Source organism: Bos taurus, chromosome 1 (assembly GCF_002263795.3).
Source record: "Bos taurus isolate L1 Dominette 01449 registration number 42190680 breed Hereford chromosome 1, ARS-UCD2.0, whole genome shotgun sequence".
Classification (NCBI taxonomy): Eukaryota; Metazoa; Chordata; class Mammalia; order Artiodactyla; family Bovidae; genus Bos; species Bos taurus.
The window spans coordinates 83271750-83295601 of record NC_037328.1 but is presented as its reverse complement, the minus strand read 5'-3'; the positions used below and the strand labels follow the sequence as shown (position 1 = coordinate 83295601).

The 23852-nt window shown below is 38.0% G+C and overlaps 1 protein-coding gene across 3 annotated transcripts in view; it reads right to left on the bottom strand.

Moving 5' to 3' along the window:
- PARL (presenilin associated rhomboid like) overlaps window positions 1-23852 on the bottom strand; it is a 55108-nt gene that overhangs the window by 5696 nt on the left and 25560 nt on the right. For all 3 annotated transcript variants that reach the window (XM_059881183.1, XM_024984550.2, NM_001015596.1), the window contains 3 exon segments: window positions 14222-14317; window positions 13504-13653; window positions 10802-10872 (listed from right to left, as the gene is read on the bottom strand). In XM_059881183.1, the coding sequence (XP_059737166.1) occupies window positions 10802-10872; window positions 13504-13653; window positions 14222-14317 (317 nt within the window).

Sequence of the window (23852 nt, the reverse complement as noted above, 5' to 3'; positions counted from 1 at the left end):
CCATTCAACATCACAATTATCCAAGTCTGTGCCCCAGCCACTAATGCTGAAGATGATGAAACTGGATGGTTCTATGAAGACCGTCTGACACCAAAAAAAGATGTTCTTTTCATCATAAGGGCCTGGAATGCAAACGTAGGAAGGCAAAAGACACCTGGGGTAACAGCCAAATTTGGCCCTGGAGTACAAAATGAAGCAGAGCAAAGGCTAACAGAGTTTTACCAAGAGAATGCACTGGTCATAGAAAACACCCTTTTCCAACACAAGAGACAACTCTACACATGGACATCACCAGATGGTCAATACTGAAATTGGATTAATAATATTCTTTGCAATCGAAGACAGAGAAGCTCTATACAGTCAGCAAAAACAAAACTGGAAGTTGGCCCAGATCATGAGCTTCTTATTACAAAATACAGACTTATATTGAAGAAAGTAGGGAAAACCACTAGGCTATTCAAATATGACCTAAATCAACTCCCTTATGATTAACAGTGGAAGTGACAAATAGATTCAAGGGATTAGGTCTGGTAGATAGATTGCTTGAAGAACTATGGAAGGAGGTTTGTTAACACTGTACAGGAGGTGGTGACCAAAATCATCTCCAAGAAAAAGCAATGCAAAGAGGCAAAATGGTTGCTGAGGAGGGCTTACAAGCAACTAGGTAGAGAAGCGAAAGGCAAAGAAGGAAAGGTAAGATATACCCATCTGAATGCAGAGTTCCAAAGAATAGCACGGAAAGGTACAGTCTTCTTAAGTGAACAATGCAAAGAAAGACAGGAAAACAGAATGGGAAAGACTAGAGATCTCTTCAAGAAAATTATAGATACCAAGGGAACATTTCATAGAAAATGGGCACAATAAAGGACAAAAATGGTACAGACCTAACAGAAGCAGAAGATATTAAGAAGAGGTGGCAAGAATACACAGAAGAACTGTACAAATAAGGTCTTAATGACCCACAAAACCACGAAGGTGTGACACTAACCTACAGCCAGACATCCTGGAGTGCAAAGTCAAATGAGCCTTAGAAAGCATTACTACAAACCAAAGCTAGTGGAGATGATGGAATTCCAGCTGAGCTATTTCCAATCCTAGAAGATGATGCTGTTAAAGTGCTGTACTCGATATGCCAGAAAATTTGGAAAACTCAGCAGTGGCCACAGGACTGGAAAAGGTCAGTTTTCATTCCAATCCCAAAGAAGGGCAAGGCCAAAAACTGTTCAAACTACTGCACAATTGCACTCATTTCACATGCTAACAAGGTAATGCTCAAAATCCTTCAACCTAGGCTTCAACAGTACATGAACCAAGAATTTCCAGATGTACAAGCTGGATTTAGAAAAGGCAGAGGAACCAGAGATCAAACTGCTAACATCCGTTGGATCATAGAAAAAGCAAGGGAATTCCAGAAAAACATCTACTTCTGCTTTATTGACTATGCTAAAGCCTTTGACTGTATGGATCACAACAAACTGTGGAAAATTCTTAAATTTTCTTAAATTTAAAGAGATGGGAATCTCTTTAAGGCAGATCACCTTACCTGCCTCCTGAGAAACTTGTATGCAAGTCAAAAAGCAACAGTTAGAAATGGACATGGAACAACGGACTGGTTCCAAATTGGGAAAGAGTACGTCAAGGCTGTATACTGTCACTCTGCTTATTTAACTTATAAGTAGAGTATGTCATGCAAAATGCCAGACTGGATGAAGCACAAGCTGGAATCAAGATTGCTGAGACAAATATCAATAACCTCTGATATGCAGATGACACCACCCCTATGGCAGAAAGCAAAGAGGAACTGAAGTGCCTCTTGAAAGTGAAAGAGAAGAGTGAAAAAGCTGGCTTAAAACTCAACATTCAAAAAACTATGATCATGGCATCTGGTCTCAACACTTCATGACACACAGATGGGGAAAGAATGGAAACAGTGACAGATTTTAATTTCTTGGGCTCCAAAATCACTGCAGATGGTGACTGCAGCCATGAAATTAAAAGACGCTTGCTCCTTGGTAGGAAAGCTATGACAGACCTAGACAGCATATTGAAAAGCAGAGACATCACTTTGCCAACAAAGGTCCATCTAGTCAAAGCTATGGTTTTTCCAGTTGTCATGTATGGATGTGAGAGTTGGACCACAAGAAAGCTTAGTGCCAAAGAATGGATGCTTTTGAGCTGTGGTATTGGAGAAGACTCTTGAGAGTCCCTTGGACTGCAAGGAGATCCAACCAGTCCATCCTAAAGGAAATCAATCCTGAATATTCACTGGAAGGACTGATGCTGAAGCTCCAACACTGTCACCTGATGTGAAGGGTGATATCACTGGAAAAGACCCTGATGCTGGGAGGGATTGGGGGCAGGAGAAGAGGGCGACAGAGACAGCATCACCGACTCAACAGACATGAGTCTAGCAAACTCTGGGAGATTGTGAAGGACAGGGAAGCCTGGCGTGCTACTGTTCATGGAACTACAAAGAGTCAGACACGACTGAGCAACTGAACAAACAACAATGGGGAAGCAATTTAGATGGTATAGGATTTTAATGCTCGTCTTTAAATTCAGCTAACCACGTTATGTTTGTTTCACTGGAGAGAAAGTTTAATTTTACTGGGTTTTTTTCCTTTCTCAGAAAATAAGGTCTCAACCTGATTTCTTCTGAGTTTTGTTGACTTTGTAAGGCTTTATTTAAAAATCTAGGATACATAAGTTACGTATCTGCTATAAGGCATGAAAGGTGAGGGGTTACTCTTTAACTTTCAAATTCTCAGTGACACTGACATCACTCTTTTTAATATAGTATATGCTGATAGATTGGAGAAGGAAATGGCAACCCACCTCCAGTATTCTTGCCTAGAGAATCCCATGGACAGAGGAGCCTGGTGGGCTACAGTCCATGGGGTTGCAAGAGTCAGATATGACTTAGTGACTGAACCACCACCATGCTAACAGATTATGGGGGCAGATGTTGAACTTCTAGCCAGAACAAATCTTTCAGGGAGTCATGAACCCAAACCCATATAGACCCTAGAAGTCTGCCTCCTTGGTTAGAGGTAAGGATCTTTTATTCTCCACTCATAACTTGATTATACAGCCTATGCTGCTGCCAAGTCACTTCAGTTGTGTCCGACTTTGTGCGACCCCATAGACGTCAGCCCACCAGCCTCCCCCATCCCTGGGATTCTCCAGGCAAGAACACTGGAGTGGGTTGCCATTTCCTTCTCCAATGCATGAAAGTGAAAAGTGATATGCATAAAGGTCAACTCAGGAAACCAATTTTCCTAAGTACTTTTCTTTATTTAATCTTCATGTATGTTATCATATAAAAGCTTTTTGTGGGTGATTTTAACTATGAATTTTAAATCAATTTGCTTTAAGAAGCCTTTTGCTTCTGCAAGCTACATGCTGCTAAAAACCCCAGGTGTTTTATGTAAAACAAGTAAAAAAAAAACTCTGAAAAGTTGAGAAAGGAAAGCAGCCCAGCTAGAAACCTTAGGAGCCAAGGAACAACATAGTGGTGAGTTTTCTTTTGGCCTCATGCTGCTCAGACTGGGCCCTGGCGAAGCTCACAACCTGGAAACACCAATGAACTCAAACAAAATAGGTCTGTACCCAAAAACGCTCACTCTAGCCAAAGGAGCAAGAAAGCAGTCTAGCAAGACAGAAGTTTTCAGACAACAACCACTCTACTCCAGACAAACACGACAGAAACAACCACGGCCTGATCCCCATCAGCAAAAGCTGAGTGGAGTCTGGACTTCCATTCTTAAAGACTAACAAGGCACCCCACCCTCTGACAGGGTGGTGTCAGTGGAGGTCACTCACGCAGCAGTAATAAGGCACTCATGCTCCTCCTAGACAGAGCGGTATTAGCAGAGGTCTACTGAGGAGCCAGAACTCCCCACCCTGCAGCAACAAGAGCCCTTCCCCGCCACTGTCAAAGGAGCTGGAGTGGGGAACCTGGACTACCAACCTCACCCGGCACTAGTGATCAGAGCACTGTCAGAGGAGGCCTGCCACACAGATTTAATTAAGATTAGAGTCTCATAATGTAATATCCAAAATGTCCAGGTTTCACTTAAAAATCACTTATCAGGGAATTCCTTGCAGCTCCAGTGGTTAGGACTCAACACTTTCAGTGCCGTGGCCCAGGTTCAATCTTTCGTTGGGGATCTAAGATCTCCCAAGTAGCATGTCCTGGCCAAAAAAATAAAGCAAAATTAAAGTCACCCATTACACCAAGAACCAGAAAAATCTCAACTCGAATGAGAAAAGACAATCAATAGATACCAACCATCAAGTTGACACAGATGTTAGAATTATTTAACAAGCATTTTAAAGCAGCCATCATAAAAGTGGTTCAACAAGCAATCACAAACATGCTTTAAACAAGTTAAAAAAGAAACAGCATAGAAATAGAAAGGCTCAAAGAAATAGAAGATATCAAGAAAAATGAAAACTAAAAACTGTAATAACTTAAATAAATACAACAAATGGCTCAAGAAGAATGGAAAGGACAGAAATAATTAATCAGTTACCTTGAGACAGAATAGCAATTACCCAATCTGAACCACAGAGAAAAAACAGACTTTAAAAAAAGTTACTGAGGTTTTAGGGATAATAAACTATCTAACATCATGTCAGAGCCCTAGAAAGAGAGAAGAAAAAGGGCAAGGCAGAAAAGGTATCTGAAGAAACGGCTGACCAACTCCCAAAAACATAAACCTAAATATTCAAGAAACTGAGCGAACCACACACAAGAGAAGCACAGATGTCCATGACGAGACACACAGTCAAACTTCTGAAAGTAAAGACAAAGGAAAAGGTCTAGAAAGTGGTACTAGAAAATGACATCTTACCTACAAGGGGAAAAGCTACTTGAACAACAAAGAATTTCTCTTCAGAGACTATGGAGGTCAAAAAAAAAAAAAGTGGCACAACATTTTTCAATTGCTGAAAGAACTGAGCCTGGAGTTTTATATCCAATGAAAATATCCTTCAGAAATGAAGGGAAGAAAAAACAATGAAACGGAAATTAAAACACTCTCAGAACAAAGAAAACTTGAGAATCCGTCACAGCAGACCTAACTGGCTAGGGGCTGAAGGAATGGCTAAGAGAAGTTTTCTACACAATGAAATGACAAGAGGAGGACATCTTGGAACACCAGAAAGAACGAATCAGGGAAAAAGTAAAAAATTATGTGTAAATACAATAGACTGTCCTTCTGTCTTGGAATTTTCTAACGCATATTTATTGGTTGAAGCAAAAATCATAAATGTATGCACAGGAAATATTTAAGACAATTAAAATCTGGAGAAGGTATGGGGCAAAAAGTGAGATAAGGCTCACTTCACTCAAACTGGTAAAATGATACCACAAGTAGATTGTGGTAGTGATATACACAGATTGTAGTACCCAGAGCAGAGGTTAAAAAGTTATACAAAGAGATAGACTCCAGAACACTATTGGTGTTCAGTCGCTAAGTCCTATCCAACTCTGTGACCCCGTGGGCTGCAGCACACCAGGCTTCCCTGTCCTTCCAGAACACTATAGATAAGTCAAAATGAAATGCCAAATGAATCTGCACTAGCTATCATTTTGCTTCACTTGCAACTTTATAGGAAAGAGACTGAAGATACTCTCCTAACTCAGCATGAGAAATCAGTTTATGTATAGTTTAGATCAGTGATAAGCTAAATCAATGAAGTTAAGCAAGCAGATTATCATAATATTGGTATGCAAATTCAGCCAATGATAAACTATTTATAAACACAACCATACAAAATCTATGGGATGCAGCAAAAGCAGCTCTTAGAGGGAAGTTCACAGCAATACAATGCCTGATAAGACACAAGAAAAATCTCAAATAACCTCAATCCTAACCCACCACCCAAAAGAATGTGAAAAAGAACAAACAAAACCTCAAGCTAGCAGAAGTAAGCAGACATTAAAGATCAGAGAGGAAATAAATAAAATAGAGATAACAGGGGGAAAAAAACCAACACAGTAAACACCGGGTTCTTTGCCAGGGTAAACAACACTGACAAATTTCTGGTCAGGCTCACCAAGAAGAAAGGAGCAAAGATCCAAATAAACAAAATGAGAAATACAAGAGGAAAAATCCTAACTGATACCACAGAAACACAAAAAGCCATTAAGAGAATACTATGAACAAATATATGCCAAGAAATTTGACAATCTAGAAAAAAACGGACAACTTTCTAGAAACATACAGTCTACCAAAACTGAATCAAGAAGAAATAAATAATTTGAACAGAACAATCGCTAGAAATGAAACAGAATCTAAAATTTAAAGAAAAATTCCTGAAACAAAACTCCAGGACCAGATAGCTTAGCTGGGGAATTCTACCAAACATACAAAGAAGAACTTAATACTGCTCCTTCTTAAACTCTTCCAAAAGACTGAAGAGAAAGGAACACTTCCAAAGACATTCTATGAAGCCAACATCAGCCGGATACCAAAAGCAAAGACAATACCAAAAAAGAAAATTACAGGTCAGTATCTTTGATAAATATAGACACGAAAAAAATCTCAACAAAATATTAACAAACTGAATCCAACGACATATAAAAAAGCCACACACCATGACCAAGCTGGATTCATCCCCAGGTCACAAGGAGGGTTCAATATATGCAAATCAGTCAATGTAACACACATCAACAAGAGAAAAGACAAAAACCACAGGACCATCTCAACAGATACAGAAAAAGCATCTGATACATTTTAACATTCACTCGTGATAAAAACCCTTACAAAAATTAGTACAGAGGGAACATAACATAATAAACGCTATTTATGACAAACCCACAGCCAATATAATACTCAATGGTGAAAAGCTGAAAGCCTTCCTGCTAAAATCTGGAACAAGACCAGGATGCCCACTCTTAGCACTTCTTTTCAACATGGTATTGGAAGCCCAAGCCACAACAATCAGACAATAAAAACAAATAAAAGGTATCCAAATTGGTAGGGAAGAGGTAGAATTGTCATTATACACAAATGACAAGCTACTATATATATATCAATAGAAAATCCTAAAGACTCCACACAAAAACTACTAGAACTGATAAATGAATTCAGTTAAGGTAGCAGGACACAAGTTTAACATACAGAAATCAGTTGCCTTTTTTTACATTAACAATGAAATATCAGAGACTGTAAACAAACAATCCCCTTTAAAATCACATAAAAAATAATAGAAACCTCACCGAGGAGGTGAAAGATATATGCTCAGAACTACAAAATAAAGGAAATTAAAGATGATACAAAGAAATGGAAAGATATCCCATGCTCTAGGCTTGGAATAATTAATACTATTTAAATGGCTATACTACCTAAAACAACCTACAAATTTAATGAGATCCCTATCACATTACCCATGACATTTTTCACAGAACTAGAACAAATAATCCTAAAATTTACATGGAACCATAAAAGACAGAATTGCCAAAGCAATCCTGAGGAAAAAGAACAAAGCAGGAGACATAATCCTTCCAGACTTCAGACACTACTACAAAGCCACAGTAATCAAAACAGTGTGTTAGCACTGGCCCAAAAACAGACATGCAGCTCAATGGAGCACAACAGAGAGGTGGGGGCGGTACCCACAGACCGATTAATCTTCAACAAATGAAGCAAGAATACAAAATAGGAAATAGCCTCTTTAGCAAGTGGTGCTGAGAAAGTCTCAGAGCTGCACGTAAGTCAATGAAGTTAGAACATACCCTCACACCACGCACAAAAATAAACTCAAAAGGGCTTACAGACTTAAATGTAAGATATGATACCATAAAACTCCCAGATCATAGGCAGACCATTCCCTCACATAAATCATACCAATGTTTTCTTAGGTCAGACTCCCAGGGCAACAGAAATAAAAACACAAATAAGCAAATGGGATCTAATCAAGCTTACAAGCTTCTGCACAGCAAAGGAAACCATAAACATAAAAAGACAACCTACAGAATGGGAGAAACTATTTGCAAATGATGTGATGGACAAGGGCTTAATTTCCAAAATATACAAACAGTTTATACAATATCAAAAAACCAAACAACCCAATTGAAAAATGGCCAGAAGTCCTAAATAGACAGTTTTCCAAAGGAGAAATACACACGGCCAATAGACACATGAAAAGATGCTCAACACTGCTAATTATTAGAGAAATACAAATCAAAACTGTAATAGAGTAACATCTCACACTGGTCATAACGGCTATCACTAAGAAGTCTACAGATAAAAAAATGCTAGAGAAGGTGTGGAGATGTGAGTGTAGATCAGTGCAGCCACTGTGGAAACCAGTATGAAGATCACTCAAAAAAAACTAGAGTTGCCATATGATCCAGCGATGCTACTTCTGGGCACCCAGACAACACTATAATTCAAAAAGATATATACATTACTATGTACATAGCAGCACTATTTAAAATAGCCAAGACATGAAAGCAACCTAAATGTCCACTGACAGATGAATGGATAAAGAAGATGTGGTACATATGTATAGTGGAATATTACTCAGCCATAAAAAAGAATGAATAATGCCATTTTTCAGCAACAAGGATGGACCTAAAGATTATCATACTAAGCGAGAAAAAGACAAATACCATATGACATCACTAACATGTGGAATCTACATACAACACAAATCAACATACCTATGAAATATAACCAGGCTCACAGATATAAAGAACAGACTTGTGGTTGCCAAGTGGGTAAGAGGTAGGGCAGGGAAGGAGTAAGAGTTTGGGATTAGCAGAACAAACTATTATATGTAGGAAGGATAAACAACAAGATCATACTGTACAGCAAAGGGAAGTATACTCAATATTCTGTGATAAACCATAATGGAAAAGAATATGTAAAAGTATATACATATAACTGAATCACTTAGGTCTACAGAAGAAATTAACACATTGTAAATCAACTATACTTCAATCAGATTTTTAAAAGTTAACAAAAAACTATTTACAACTTCAAGGGAAAAAAATTCTAACATTTTTACATATGCTACTTCCTACAATAAATACTTTATTGATCTTTGTCATCCAAGACTAAGGGTATATTTAGCAGCAAACAAACTTTTGAAAATCAGAAAATTTGAAAAGCTTCCTGCCAATAACTAGTTAGAAATTCCATTTTTAAATAAGATTCAGAACATGCACGGCTCTAACAAAATCCTTACCAAAATCTAGTCAATATTCTTGCTCCCTTGTGCCAATGTTAATGGACAAATATTCTTTATCAATCTTCATCTTTCAAAGGCAATAAGGCCAGTACTTTTTATTTTCTACCACAATTCTGTCAATAGTATTTTTTTCTCCACATTTCTCATTAAATATACTATATACTGCAGAAGGCAATGGCACCCCACTCCAGTACTCTTGCCTGGAAATCCCATGGATGGGGGAGCCTGGTAGGCTGCAGTCCATGGTGTCGCTGGGAGTTGGACACGACTGAGCGACTTCACTTTCACTTTTCACTTCCATGCACTGGAGAAGGAAATGGCAACCCACTCCAGTGTTCTTGCCTGGAGAGTCCCAGGGACAGAGGAGCCTGGTGGGCTGTCATCTATATAGATGACATCTATGTGTCATCTATATCACAACTTTATATTGAGAAACAGATTCAGAGAGGTAAAGTAACAAGTCCTGGAAATCACAAATAAGTGGCAGAGCTGGGATTCAAACCCAGTCTAATTCCAAATGCCAGATCCCCTGAACTAACGAGAAAAGTACTCCCACCTTCAGAACCCCCAATGTCCTCTAAAGATGACTCAGCCCTTTCAGTGTATATTAGATGTGGGTAATGTTTGCTCCCCAACTAAACTAAATTTGAAGTCAAAATCCATGTCTGATTCATCCAACTGGTCTTCACAAAACAGGTACTTAGTTGACAAATGAGGTACAGAATAGATTTGAAATACATAAATTATACTGGCACCGAATTTTATATAGAAAACATTCCACAAAGAAAAAAGGGTAGGGGGCTAAAGTTAAAGCATAAAGGTCACAGGCCTTTCCTGATGATACCGGCCTCATCAGGAAAATTAAGTAGAAACAAATCTGAGGAACAGACAAATTATGGCATGATTATTTTACATAAGGGTGCTTTTCTGAAATTAAACATTTGTAGTTTCTTTAAACATAACATTTCTATTTGAAAACATTTAAGTGCATTAGTATTTATGCACAATTAAATGTGTAGTCTTTAAAGAAATATGTAAAGACTTCCACGTGTCTAGAAATTTGCCATTAAATGCAAAAGAAAACAGACTTGTAATTTTTACAAAATCATCCGGAACATAATTGAGACCAGGAAACTGATCTTGCTCGCTGGATGCATTCCCAGACTCTAACAAGTACAGTACTTGGTAGTCCAACCTACATAGCACACAAATACTGATGAAGAAGAAGATACAGTACCAGATTCAAATCTCTATTTAGAATTTTTCAATGCTAGATTAGGCTCTCCAGTTTATGGGGATTGGATACCCACTATTTTGACTACTCCTCATGATATGTACTCTGTGCCAGTTAAGTATATATAGATGACTAAAAGCTATAGCCTGAAATTTATAAGGCTTTACAAATGTATACATTCTATATTAGACTCAGATTAGTTAGTAGTATTGTTTTAATAGTAATTTCCTGCTTTGATAGTTGTACTGTGGTTTTGTAGCTAATAACAGGGTTAAGGGTAATATGAATCTGTACTAATTTTGCAACTTTCTTGTACATCTAAATTTCAAAATGAAGTGAAAAATTTTAACTAGAAATACTTACTGCACCAAGTGATGGTCCATATCTTCCTGTGGCAACTTTACACACATAACTGACAAAAGTGGAAATAACACCTAAGAAATAAATCACATTTCAGTAATTTCAGTGAAGTATAAAAATGGCTTCCATTTCTGACCTCCACCCCATGAAGACCAACAGTTGGGTTTCTTCCCCAGTCAAGGTGCAGGCATAAATACTTATTCTGCCTATCACTTCAGATATATTATAGGGAAAGCAAAGCCTGACCCACTCCACCACTTACTAAGTAACACAGGGTCATTCACTCCACCTCTTAATTTTCATTTTCCTCATCCATACTGTATGAAGAAAGACTATGGCCCGAACTCACCAACTGTGTGGGAATTCTCTGGACTGCACGCTATACACTAAATCAGACTCTGTGGAGCAGGACCAGGGAGTCTGTATTTTGCCCAGTTTGCCAAACGAATGTGCCGCAGATCTAGACTAGATGATTTTTTAGGTCCCTTTGGCACCAATGTCATTTGACCTTGACTGTGGCTAATTTCAAAAAACAACTTTCTGTGGAGCAGGAATTAATGGCATTTGAAAGAGACTCTTTGTACTTAGAACAACATTAATGCTCGGGGGAAAGAACTACACACACAGGCCAAAGATGTTACTCAGCTTCTGTTTTGAGGGACTCGCTGCACATGAGTAATAACAATGATTAAGTACCCGCTCTGGACCTTGTGGTAGATGTTTCTATTTTCATCCCTTCTACAACCCCATGTTATAAGAGTGAGTACCATTACCCTCAGAGAGGTACCATCTTTTCTGCAACATTATACAGCTGGTAGCAGACATAGGATCTGAACCTAGGTCTTCCGTCTCCAAGTTGAGTGTATTTTCACTACACATAACTGGCAGATACACTGTTTTTAAATCAAAGGATTTTAGGAATAAATTTTTATACTTTACGGCTTTAAGTACATTTTGCAAACAAAATACATTTTTTTTTTGAGACAGTTCAGTCGCTCAGTCGTGTCTGACTCTGCAATTCCATGAACCGCAGCACGCCAGGCCTCCCTGTCCATCACCAACTCCCAGAGTTTACCCAAACTCATGTCCATTGAGTCGGTGATGCCATCGAACCATCTCATCCTCTGTTGTCCCCCTCTACTGCCTTCAATCTTTCCCAACATCAGGGTCTTTTCAAATGAGTGAGCTCTCTGCATCAGGTGGCCAAAGTACTGGAGTTTCAGCTTCAACGTCAGTCCTTCCAATGAACACCCAGGACTGATTTCCCTTAGGATGGACTGGCTGGATCTCCTTGCAGTCCAAGGGACTCTCAAGAATCTTCTCCACACCACAGTTCAAAAGCATCAGCCCTTCTGCACTCAGCCCTCTTTATAGTCCAACTCTCACGCCCACATATGAACACTGGAAAAACCATAGCCTTGACTAGAGGGACCTTTGTGGACAAAGTAATGTCTCTGCTTTTTAATATGCTATCTAGGTTGGTCATAACTTTCCTTCCAAGGAGTAAGCGTCTTTTAATTTCATGGCTGTGATCACCATCTGCAGTGATTTTGGAGCCCAAAAAAATAAAGTCTGACACTGTTTCCACTGTTTCCCCATCTATTTGCCATGAAGTGATGGGACCAGATGCCATGATTTTAGTTTTCTGAATGTTGAGCTTTAAGCCAACTTTTTTACCCTCCTCTTTCACTTTCATCAACAGGCTCTTTAGTTCTTCTTCACTTTCTGCCATAAGGGTGGTGTCATCTGCATATCTGAGGTTATTGATATTTCTCCCAGCAATCTCGATTCCAACTTGTGCTTCCTCCAGCCCAGCGTTTCTCATGAGGAACTCTGCATAGAAGTTAAAGAAGCAGGGTGACAATATACAACCTTGACGTACTCCTTTTCCTATTTGGAACCAGTCTGTTGTTCCATGTCCAGTTCTAACTGTTGCTTCTTGACCTGCATACAGATTTCTCAAGAGGCAGGTCAGTTGGTCTGGTATTCCCATCTCTTTCAGAATTTTCCAGTTTATCGTGATCCACACAGTCAAAGGCTTTGGCATAGTCAATAAAGCAGAAATAGTTGTTTTTCTGGAACTCTCTTGCTTTTTTGATGATCCAGCAAATGTTGGCAATTTGGTCTCTGGTTCCTCTGCCTTTTCTAAAACCAGCTTGAACATCTGCAAGTTCACGGTTTTTTGAGACAAGCAAACTTTAATCAACCAAGTGCCAATTTAGCAGCGTTTAGGAACCTGGAATCATGAGTTATCATTTTTAAGCTAAGACAAAGAAATGCTGCTAAGTCCAGGATGACTAGAGTGGTTCCATGCTAATGTATCCTTGCAACAAAATGAACGAACTCATTCTTGACAATCTTACTGGAGAGCTCTAATCAAAAGCTTTCTGGAAACTGAACATACTTTGGAATTGAGTGTAAAGTTATTAAACAAAGATCCACATGATTAAGGCAGCCGAGAAGTCTGGGAACCACTCATCTATAAAACGGTGGGCCTGAGCTAAAGAAACCAAGGCCTTGGGAGACAAAAATGACATGCTTAAGTACTACACCAGCTTGTATCCTTCTCTATATACAATCTGAAAAATAAATATGTACTGAGGATTACTGTATATAGAATGTGGCTGTAATCATTCCCTTTGTCCCTTCTCCAGATAGGTGAGAGCACTTAAACTCCGGACAGGCCCAAGATGAAAGCTGATTACCTGCAGATAAGTATACTGCCATGAACTGCTCTTGACCCAGAATGTTCACTATGCTGGAGGAGAAGCTCCACAAGACATACATATTGGCTGCCATGTGAAACAAGGAGAAATGACTGAACGTTGACAGCAACATTGGAGAACAAAGGACCTCTATAAGAGAAAGAAAACGTCCTGTAATTGTGCACACACAATCCATTTTAGACTTTTTTCATTATCATTATGGAAAAAACATGTACAACAAACCAGAGCCAGTTAAAAGACTGGATAAGATGGTTTAAGATAGCATTTTTCAAAGTGGTACAAGCTACCTTAAATGTCTTTTCTATAGCAACCAATAAAAATTCTCAGGTCAACAAAAGCAACTTGTCCCATGGAAAAAGTTAGCTAGAAAAAATAATTAGTAAATTATTTAAATCACAGAAATAAAACTGTATATAACAGTCTCTTTAAAGAGTAAACTTATAGTGATCACTGATCTTAAGTCAAAAAAAACCGTATTATGGAAACCTACTATGTGCAAGGTACATTTTAGGTGTCTGGATACAGTTGTAAGAGAAATGAGGTTCCTGTCTGCCACGAGCTTACAGCCTGTCCTCCAGATTTTGCTTATAACTATTGACAAGTTAGTCATATTTCTTATAGCACTTCAATTACCATAAAGCATATTTCCTTCATATTACTTCTACCTCAAAATAAAAATCACACAAGTTAGACTTACTTGAGGCTGGATTGGATGTGAAGTATCTGATCATTGTCCGCTGCAGAGAAGGTACTCTCCACAAACAAAATACAAAAACATTTGCAGCTATGATACCTACAAAATAAACATTTCTAATTTAGGAAATTAAAAATAAAAACAAAGAAAGTCTAATCAAAAGTCCATATGAATCAGATTTTCTACCACATTAAACAGTATCACACAAAAAAAAGTATTACATACTTGGGAGAGGGGGTAAGTTAGGAAAAGTAAGTGAAATCAGTGTTTTTGAGTATCAAAACTGTCACAGGTTGGTAAAGTCAGAAAATTCCTGTAAAACTGCAAATGTTCTAGGAGGTAACTTCCTTCACTCAGCTCCATATTTTACTTCTTCTCAATAAATAATCAGATCTGTAATTACTATTTGAAAATGGCCAAGTCAAAGACAGAACTAATGTACAGAATTAGGTTCTTTGACCAAGAGTAAAAAAGCTTTCTTTTTCCAAAGGGAATGGTATGCTTCTTTAACTTTTGAACAGCTTTCAGAAACACCTATGGATCATCTGTGTAGTGACTTCCCTGGTGGCCCAGTGGTTCAGACTCTGCATTTCCACCACAGAAGATGCAGTTTTGATTCCTAGTCCAGGAACTAAGATTCCAAATGCTGCTCAACATAGCCCAAAAATAAGTCTAAAAATAAAAGAAGATCATCCGTATAGACAAAGATCCACAGGTCTGCAAAAAATACTCATTATTTAAGAATTCAGGAATAGTTTGGAAGAATTTTGCAAGTGCTTTTGAAAATATGTTTACATGTGGGAGTCAGGTGACTTTCATTTTTCTGCAAGAACTGAAGTTGCTAGAACTACCACTAAATTAAGCTTTTTGACAAAATAGTTAAATAGTTAAAAAGTCTATTGACTAGTAGGTTTATGACACAATAGTTAATTCTAGGGAAGAACTAAGTTATTAAGAACTGCAAACTTGAAAAAATACACTACTTTTAGGTACCACAACTCCTTACACACAGTAGGCACACATCTACTTGAATTAAAGAAATGTAAACATGTGTTCATTCCTTCAATATCTTTAAGCAACAAGCAACTAGCCCTTTCAACTTCTTCAATTCTAGCAACATTCTGCTAAGCCAGAATTTCTAATCTAGTGCTCCTTCTACTAGACAGAGACACAGATAGCCAAGGGGATTTCTTTTGACCTTGGTCACTCTAGGACTTCAGACACCAAACAGCTCTTAACTGGGAAACAGTATACGCTGGTCCCCAGAAGCAAGTGAGCAGGAAAGGAGGTGACAATCCTCTGAAGAAGCAGTGCACACTGTCTAAAGTTAAGGATGAAGAAAACTAGCAGGACTGACTCTGTCCTGTTTACACTGTAACCCGGGCAAGAGGCCTAATATCTCAGCCTCAGTTTTCTCTTCTGTTTAAAAAAAAAAAAAAAAAACTACCTCAAAGAGTTGAAAGATGACTAAATGAGAAAAGATGACTAAATGTAGTGATCACACAGTGATAACTCAAAAAGTGAAAATTATGGTATAAAGGGAATAGCCTTTTTAGGTCTGAATCCTAAAGGTATGCCCTTAGAAGGTTTGTGGCCTGTGGCATTTCATGGCCTTCACTTCAGTTTCCTCATTGTAAAGTGAGAATAAAACTCGCTAAACATCATAAAGGTTGTATGCGTGTGTGTATGTGTCACTCAGTCATAACCGACTCTTTGTGACCACATAGACTGTAGCCCACCAGGCTCCTTTGACCATGGAATTCTCCAGACATGAATACTGGAGTGGGTAGCCACTCCTTTCTCCTGGGGATCAGCCCACCCCAGGGATCGAACCTGGGTCTCCTGCATTGTAGGTGGATTCTTTACCATCTGAGCCACCAGGGAAGCCCCATAGTACATACATCTAGTATGTAGATTACTCTAAGAAAATGGTTCCCTCCCCCTCCTTTTCCTTTTCAAGGTACAAGTGTTTAAGGTCTCTGTTTGTATCTCCATTTAAGAGAAGGGTTACTTGCCTCCTCCTAACCCAGTCATGCCTAGGACTAGCTTGGCACTATTGATTTGGAAAGGTTGCTGGTGCCTCAGTGCCTACCTTTGCCAAAAGTGATGCACTTGATTTTATCAGCAAGAATATGGAATAAAGACCTCCAAAACTTCTCTCCTTCATAAAAGCAGTGAAAAAGTTGGCCCCCAAAAAATGTTAGAATCAACTTTTTCAGAACTCTGAAAACTAGCCAAAGGCTTGCAGCAATCCAACTTTTTTTTTTTTTTTTTTTTTAAGAAAAATTATGAAACTCAGTAAGAATAGTGAGCTTTGAGGCATTTTAACCTGCTCTAATCCCAGGCCCCACTTTTCAGATATAAGTTACATGAAAACAATCCACTTTCCCAGTGCTGCCTGGCAACCACCAGAGACTGCAGAATGGAGCTGAATCTCTTCCAAAGCCTTGTTCCCAAAGAACTATCATCATCTGACCTATCTGATAATAATTTATTGGAAGACCCCACTAGCAAGGACGTCTGTATTTGATCTGACTGGGAGCTCAAGTGTAAAATTCATTCCCCAGGAGGAATCTGTCAAAAGCAATTATAGTCAAGTGTTTAAGTTCCCAGCTGGCTGAGGTGATAGATAACAGAGACTAAACAAAAATCTTAAAAGGAAAATATTAGCAATGAGATATTCACAGGTGCTTACAAAACCTCACATATTCTGGGGATCTAGAAAGTCACAAGAATAAAAAAAGTTGACTTCAAGATGGTATTTGTTACTAGAGACAAAGAATGATATTACATAATGACAAAAGGGTTTAAAAAAAAATCTTGATATCCATGAGGAAGATATAACATGATATCCATGAGGAAGATATGACAATTATAAACATATATGCTCCTAACAATAGAAACCCAAAATATATAAAGTAAAGCTTGATAAAACTTAAGGGAAAAATAAATGACTCAATAATGGTTGAGAAACTTCAACACTTCATTTGTGACAATGGATAGAATTAGATGATCAGCAAGGATGTAGAAGATTTTAATACTATAAATCAACTTGACCTAACAGACATCTATAGAACATACCATTCAAGAGAATACACATCCTTCTGAGACGCACATCCAGGACAGATCATATGTTTAGCCACAAAACAAGTCTCAATAAACTTTCAAACTGAAATTTTCAAAACTGAAATTATAAAAAGTATGTTCTCTAACAACAATGGGATAAAATTACAAGTCAATAATACATTTGTAAAATTCAAAAATATGTGGAATTTAAGAGGGAAGTCCTCCCCCTTTAATGTTTCTAAAGGAATGTTTACTAAAAAGGGGTATCAATGCTTCCTGTTTGTAAATGTGTATTCATGGTGAATAAGGAGAAGAGGAAGACTTGGGTACTCTGTTGGCATGTTAAGCACAGAGAGGGATGCTTGACAGCATGCTAACTGAAGCCAGAGCAAGTATGTCTCCATCGGGTTATCAGGAACTCTTCAGTAGAAAGCTGAGGCCTTAACTGACTAGTGATTGATCACATTGGATTTGGCTACAAGATGGAAGTGCTGGCTGGGTTAAGCATCCAAAGAAATGAATGAAGCAGACTAAAGTGTTAACCTAGGTTTCTGGATTTGAAACTAAGCTTCTCGTCACTCAGGTACAATTTTGTGATGATATTTTTGCCTAGCTGGGTTTTTTTTTTTTGGTATTGCTCTTAAGAGTCTTTTCTCAGCATATTATTCTGCTCTTGCCTGTCCTCTTTGGGGCACTTCAGTTCTGCATGCTACCCCCGGGATCTCTACTGTTGCTGTGTGAATGACAAGATGTAAGTGACCATCATAGTAAATGCTCTTTGTAAAAAAAAATTTTTTTAATGTTTTTAAAAATGTATACATTTTATGGGCTTCCCAGGTGGCCTAGTAGTAAGAACCCACCTGCCAGTACAGGTAGATTTAAGAGACCAGGGTTCAATCCCTGGATCGAGAAGATCCCCTGGAGGAGGGCATGGAAACTCACTCCAGTATTCTTGCCTAGAGAATTTGATGGACAGAGGTGCCTGGCAGGCTGCAGTGCAAAGGGTAGCACAGAGTCAGACATGACTGAAGCAACCTAGCACACACACAAATACATTTTATAGTCCAGCTTATCAATTTGATATTTTGCTGTCAAGTATGTTTTTCAACCTATATTTATCCATCCTATTAATAAATGCTAGTGATTAAAAAAATGTGGAAATTACACACTCTTAAATAACCAATAAACAAAGAAGAAATCACAAGGAAAATTAGGAAGTACTTTGAAATGAATGTAAAAAAAAAAAAGAACATACCTGCCATGAACTGAATTGTGTCCCCCTAAGATTCATATGTTGAAGACCTAATCCTTAACGGGATGGTATCTGGGGATGCGACCTTAGGAGGTAATTAGATTTAGAGGTGGGGCCTTCATGATGGGATTAATGTCCTTATTAGAGAGATACCAGAGAGTGTGCTTTTGCTGTACCTGCCATATGAAGACACAGCAAGAAGGTGGCAGTCTGTAAGCTAAGAAAGATCTCACCAGAAACTGACCATGCTGGACTTCGAACCCCAGAATTATGAGAAAATTAATTTCTGTTGCTTAAGCTACCTGGTCTATGGTGTCATATTTTGTTACGGCAGATCATGCTCAGCCAATACTAAAACTTAGAGGATATAGCAAAAACAGGGCTGTGAATGCCTACACTAAAAAAGACCTCAAAGCAATAACCTAAGCTTCTACTTTAGCAAACTAGGAGAAAAAAAAAAAGAATAAAGTAAACACAAAGCAAGTAGAAGGAAGGAAATAATAAAGAGTTTGGATGAAGTAGAGACTAGAAAACTAGAGAAAAATCAATGAAACTGAAAGCTGGTTCTTTGACATCATCAGTTGACAAACCTTTAGCTAGACTGATAAAGACAAAAAGACTCAAAATACCTAAAATCAGGAAAGAAAGCAGAATGTTACTACTGACCTTACAGAAATAAAAAGGATTCTAAGAATACTATGAACAATAGCATATCAACAAATGAGAATAACTTAGATGAAACTGACAAATTCCCAGAAAGACAAAGCACTGAAACTGACTCCAGAAAAAAGACAAAATCTGAATAGGCCTTTATAAGATGTAAAGAGACTGAATTATTAATAACAATAAAAAAAATTCACATAAATAAAAGCCCAAGGGCCTCCCTGCTGGCTCAGTGGTAAAGAATCTGCCTGCCAATGCAGGGGACACAGGTTCGATCCCTGGTCCGGGAGAATCCCACATGCTGTGGAGCAACTAGGCCCATGCACAACTACTGAGCCTGTGCTCTAGAGCCTGCGGGCTGCAACTGCTGAAGCCTGCACACCTAGAGCCCTTGTTCCACAAGAGAAGCCACCACGATGAGAAGCCCACATACCCCAACCAGGAGTAGCCCCTGCTCACCGCAACTAGAGAAAAAGCCCACACAGCAATGAGGACCCAGCACAGTCATAAATAAATAAAATTTTTTTTTTTTAAGGAAAAAAGAAAAGCCCAAGACCAGATGGCTTAACTAGTATATTACATTCCAAGAGCTGCTATAATTAATTACTACAAACTAGATGGCTTAAAACAATAAAAATGTATTCTCCTACAGTTCTGGAGGACAGAATTATCAACTGGGTCATGTTTCCTTATGAAGAATCTAGGAAAGATTCTGTCCTTCTTCCTAGGTTCTGGTGGTTCTTGGCATTTCTTGGCTTACAGCAGCACCTCTCCAACCTCTGGCTCCCTCACTTCACAGGCCGGTTTTTTCTCTTGGTGTCTTTCTGGTCTCTTCCCTTATTGTAAGGACACAAGTCATTGGATTCAGGGCATACCTTAATCTAGTATGATCTCACTAACTATTTCAGTTAAGATAACACTGAGTTTCTGGGTTACTCTATTTCAAATAATACTCTGAGTTTCTGGGTGGACCTTACCTTGACATCAAAACCAGACAAAGACATCACAAGAAAACTACCAATATCCATTATGAACACAGATAGAAAATCATCAAGAAAATACTGTCATATCAAATTCAGCAGAATATAAGAAATTATAAACCATGCCAAGTGCAACTTTTTCAGGAATGCAAAACTGGTTCAACATACTGTAATCAATATAACACTCCATATTAACAACATTGGAAGACTCACAATTTCCAGTCTAAAAACTTAAAATACAAAGCTACAGTAATCAACACAGCATGTCCAAAGAATATGCATATTGACCAGTGGAACGGAATCAGAGTCCAGAAGTACATCCATACATCTATGTCAACTGCCTTGTTTTTTTTAATTGTAGTCCCAGACAATTCAATGGGAAAAGCCTTTTTAATAATGACAAAGGAAGAAAGACTACACAATGCTGAAAAGACAGTCTCTTATGTAAAAAAAAAAAAAAAAAAAGAAATTAGATCATTTTTTAATTCCATACACAAAAATAAGACTCAAATGGATTAAACCTAAATATGAGACCAGACACTATAAAACTCCTAAAGGAAAATATAGGCAGAACACTTTCTGACATAAATCGCAGCGATATCTTTTTCAACCCATCTCCCAGGATAAGGGAAATAAAAATAAACAAATGGGACCTAGTTAAACTCAAAAGCTTTTACAAAGCAAAGGAAACAATAAAATGAAAAGACAATCCACAGATTGGGAGAAAATACTTGCAAGCGATGTGACTGACAAGGGATTAGTCTCTAAAATTTATAAACAGTTCATGATGCTTCATAGCATCAAAACAACCCAGTCAAAAAATGGGCAGAAGACCTAAATAGACATTTCTCCAAAGAAAACACAAAGATGACCAAGAAGCACATGAAAAGATGTTCAACATCATTAATTATCAGAGAAATGCAAATCAAAATTACAATGAGGTATCCCCTCACACCGGTCAAAATGGCTATCATAAAAAATCTACAAACAAATGCTGGAGAGGGTTTGGAGAGAAGAGAATCCTCCTACACTTGGTGGAAATGTAAACTGGTACAGCTCCTATGGAGAACAGTATGGAGTTTCTTTAAAAAACTAAAAAATAGAGCTACCATATGACCCTGCAATCCCACTCCTGGGCATATATCTGGAGAAAAACATGAGCTGAAAGGATACGTGAATCCCAATGTTTACTGCAGCACTGTTTACAATAACCAAGACAGGGAAGTGACCTAAATGTCCATCAAAAGAAGAATGGATAAAGAAGATGTGGTACACATACACAATGCAATATTACTCAGCCACTGAAAAGAACGAAATAATGACATTTGCAGCAACATGGATGGACCCTGAAACTCTCATACTGAATGAAGTCAATCAGACAAAGAAGGAGAAATATCATATGATATCCTTTATATGTGGAATCTAAAAATAAATTAAACAAATGAACTTACCAACAGACTTATGGACTTAGAGAACAAACTTATGGTTGGAAGGAAAGAAGAGGCGAAGGGACAGTTAAGGAATTTGGGATGGACATGTACACACTGCTGTATTTAAAATGGATAACCAACAAGGACGTATTGTATGGCACATGGAATTCTGCTCAATGTTATGTGGTGGCTTATATGTACAGCATGAGTCTCTTGGCTGTTCATCTGAAACTATCACAAGATTGTTAATCAACTATCCTCCAACATAAAATAAAAAATTAAAAAAAAGAAAAAAGAATAGTCTTTTTAACAAATGGTGCTGAAGTAAGTAGCTATCCACCAGGAAAAGAATGAATTTGGACACCTTCCTCAAACTGAATACAAACCGTAATTCAAAGTGAATCAAAAACCTAAATGTAAAAACTAAAACTATAAAACTCTTAGAAAAGGTGGAAATTTTTGTGACCATGGATTAGGCCACAGTTTCCTTGATATAACACTTAAAGCACAATAAAATAAGAAATTTCATTAAAATTAAAAGTTTGTGCTGCAAAGAACACTATTAAAGCGATGACAATGCACAGAATAGGAAAAATATTGCAAATTATATGTCTAAAAAAGATCTAATATCCAAAACATATAAAGAAATCTTACAGCTCAACAAAAAGACAACTCAAAAAATGAACAAAGCAAGACTTCCCTGGCAGTCTAGTGATGAGGACTCCGTGATTCCACTGCAGAGGGCAAGAGTTCGATCCCTGATCCAGGAACTAAGATCCCAGCGTGGTCCAGGCAAAAAAAAAAAAAAAAAATCCTTGGACAAAGAATTTTTTTTTTTTATTTGACTATGCTTGGTCATAGTTATGGCATGGGGGATTTAGTTCCCTGACCAGGAATTGAACCTTGACCCCCTGCATTGGGAGTATAGAGTCTAAGCCACTGGACCACCAGGGAAGTCCCTGGACAAAGGATTTAAACAGATATTTCTCTAAAGAATAAATGGACACTTGCATGTGAAAAGATGCTCGGGGAAATGCAGTCAAAACAATGAGATATCACTTGCCATACATTAAGACGGCTGTTATTAAAAGAAAGAAAAGAGGAAACTAACAAGCATTGGCAAAGATAAGGAGAAATGAACTCTTGTACATTGTTGGTGAGAATATAAAATGGTGCAACTACTGTGAAAATCAGCAGTTTCTCAAAACGTTAAACACAGAATTATCATATGATGCAGCAATTCCGTTCCTAAATATACATGCCAAAAAATAGGAAGCAGGGACTAAAACACTTACACATAAATGTTCTTAGCAGCATTATTCATGACAGCCAAAAGGTGAAAACAAACCAATGCCCATCGACTGGATAAATAAAATGTAGTGTATCCATACAACACAATCTTATTCAGCCTTAATACAATGGGAAAAGGTCTCTTCAACTGGTGTTGGGAAAGCGGGACAGCCATGTGTAAATCAGTGAAGAGTACACCCTCTCATCATACACAAAAATTAACTCAAAATGGCTTAAAGTCTTAAACATAAGATATGACACCTTAAAACTCCTGCAAAAGATCATAGGCAAAACATGCTGACATAAATCATACATAAGAAAACATAAAATGTTTTCTTAGGTCGGTCTTCTGAGGCAACAAAAATAAATAAAAACAAAAACCAACAAATGAGACCTAGTCAAACTTACAAGCTTTTGCATAGCAAAGGAAACCATAAACAAAATGAAAAAAACAATCTACAGAATGGGAGAAAACATCTGCAAACTATGCAACTGACAAGGGCTTAACTTCCAACGAAGAAATACAGATGGCCAACAGACACATGAAAAGAGGCTCAAAATTGCTAATTATTAGAGAAATGCAAACCAAAACTAAAACTATAATGAAGTATCACTGCACACTGGTCAGAATGGCCATCGTGCTGGAAAAGGTGTGTGGAGAAAAGAGAATCCTCCTATGCTGTTTGTGGGAATATAAGATGTTGCGCCCACTGTGGAAAACAGTATGGAGGTTTCTCTGAAAACTAGGAATTACCATATGATCCAGCAATCCCTCTCCTGGGCATATATCCCAGACATACCTCAAAAAAGATACATGCACCCCTATATTCTTAGCAGCACTTATTTACAATAGCCAATATATGAAAAAACCCTAGATGTTCATCAACAGATGAATGGATAAAGATGTGGCACATATATACAATGGAACACTATTCAGATATAAAAAATGAAAC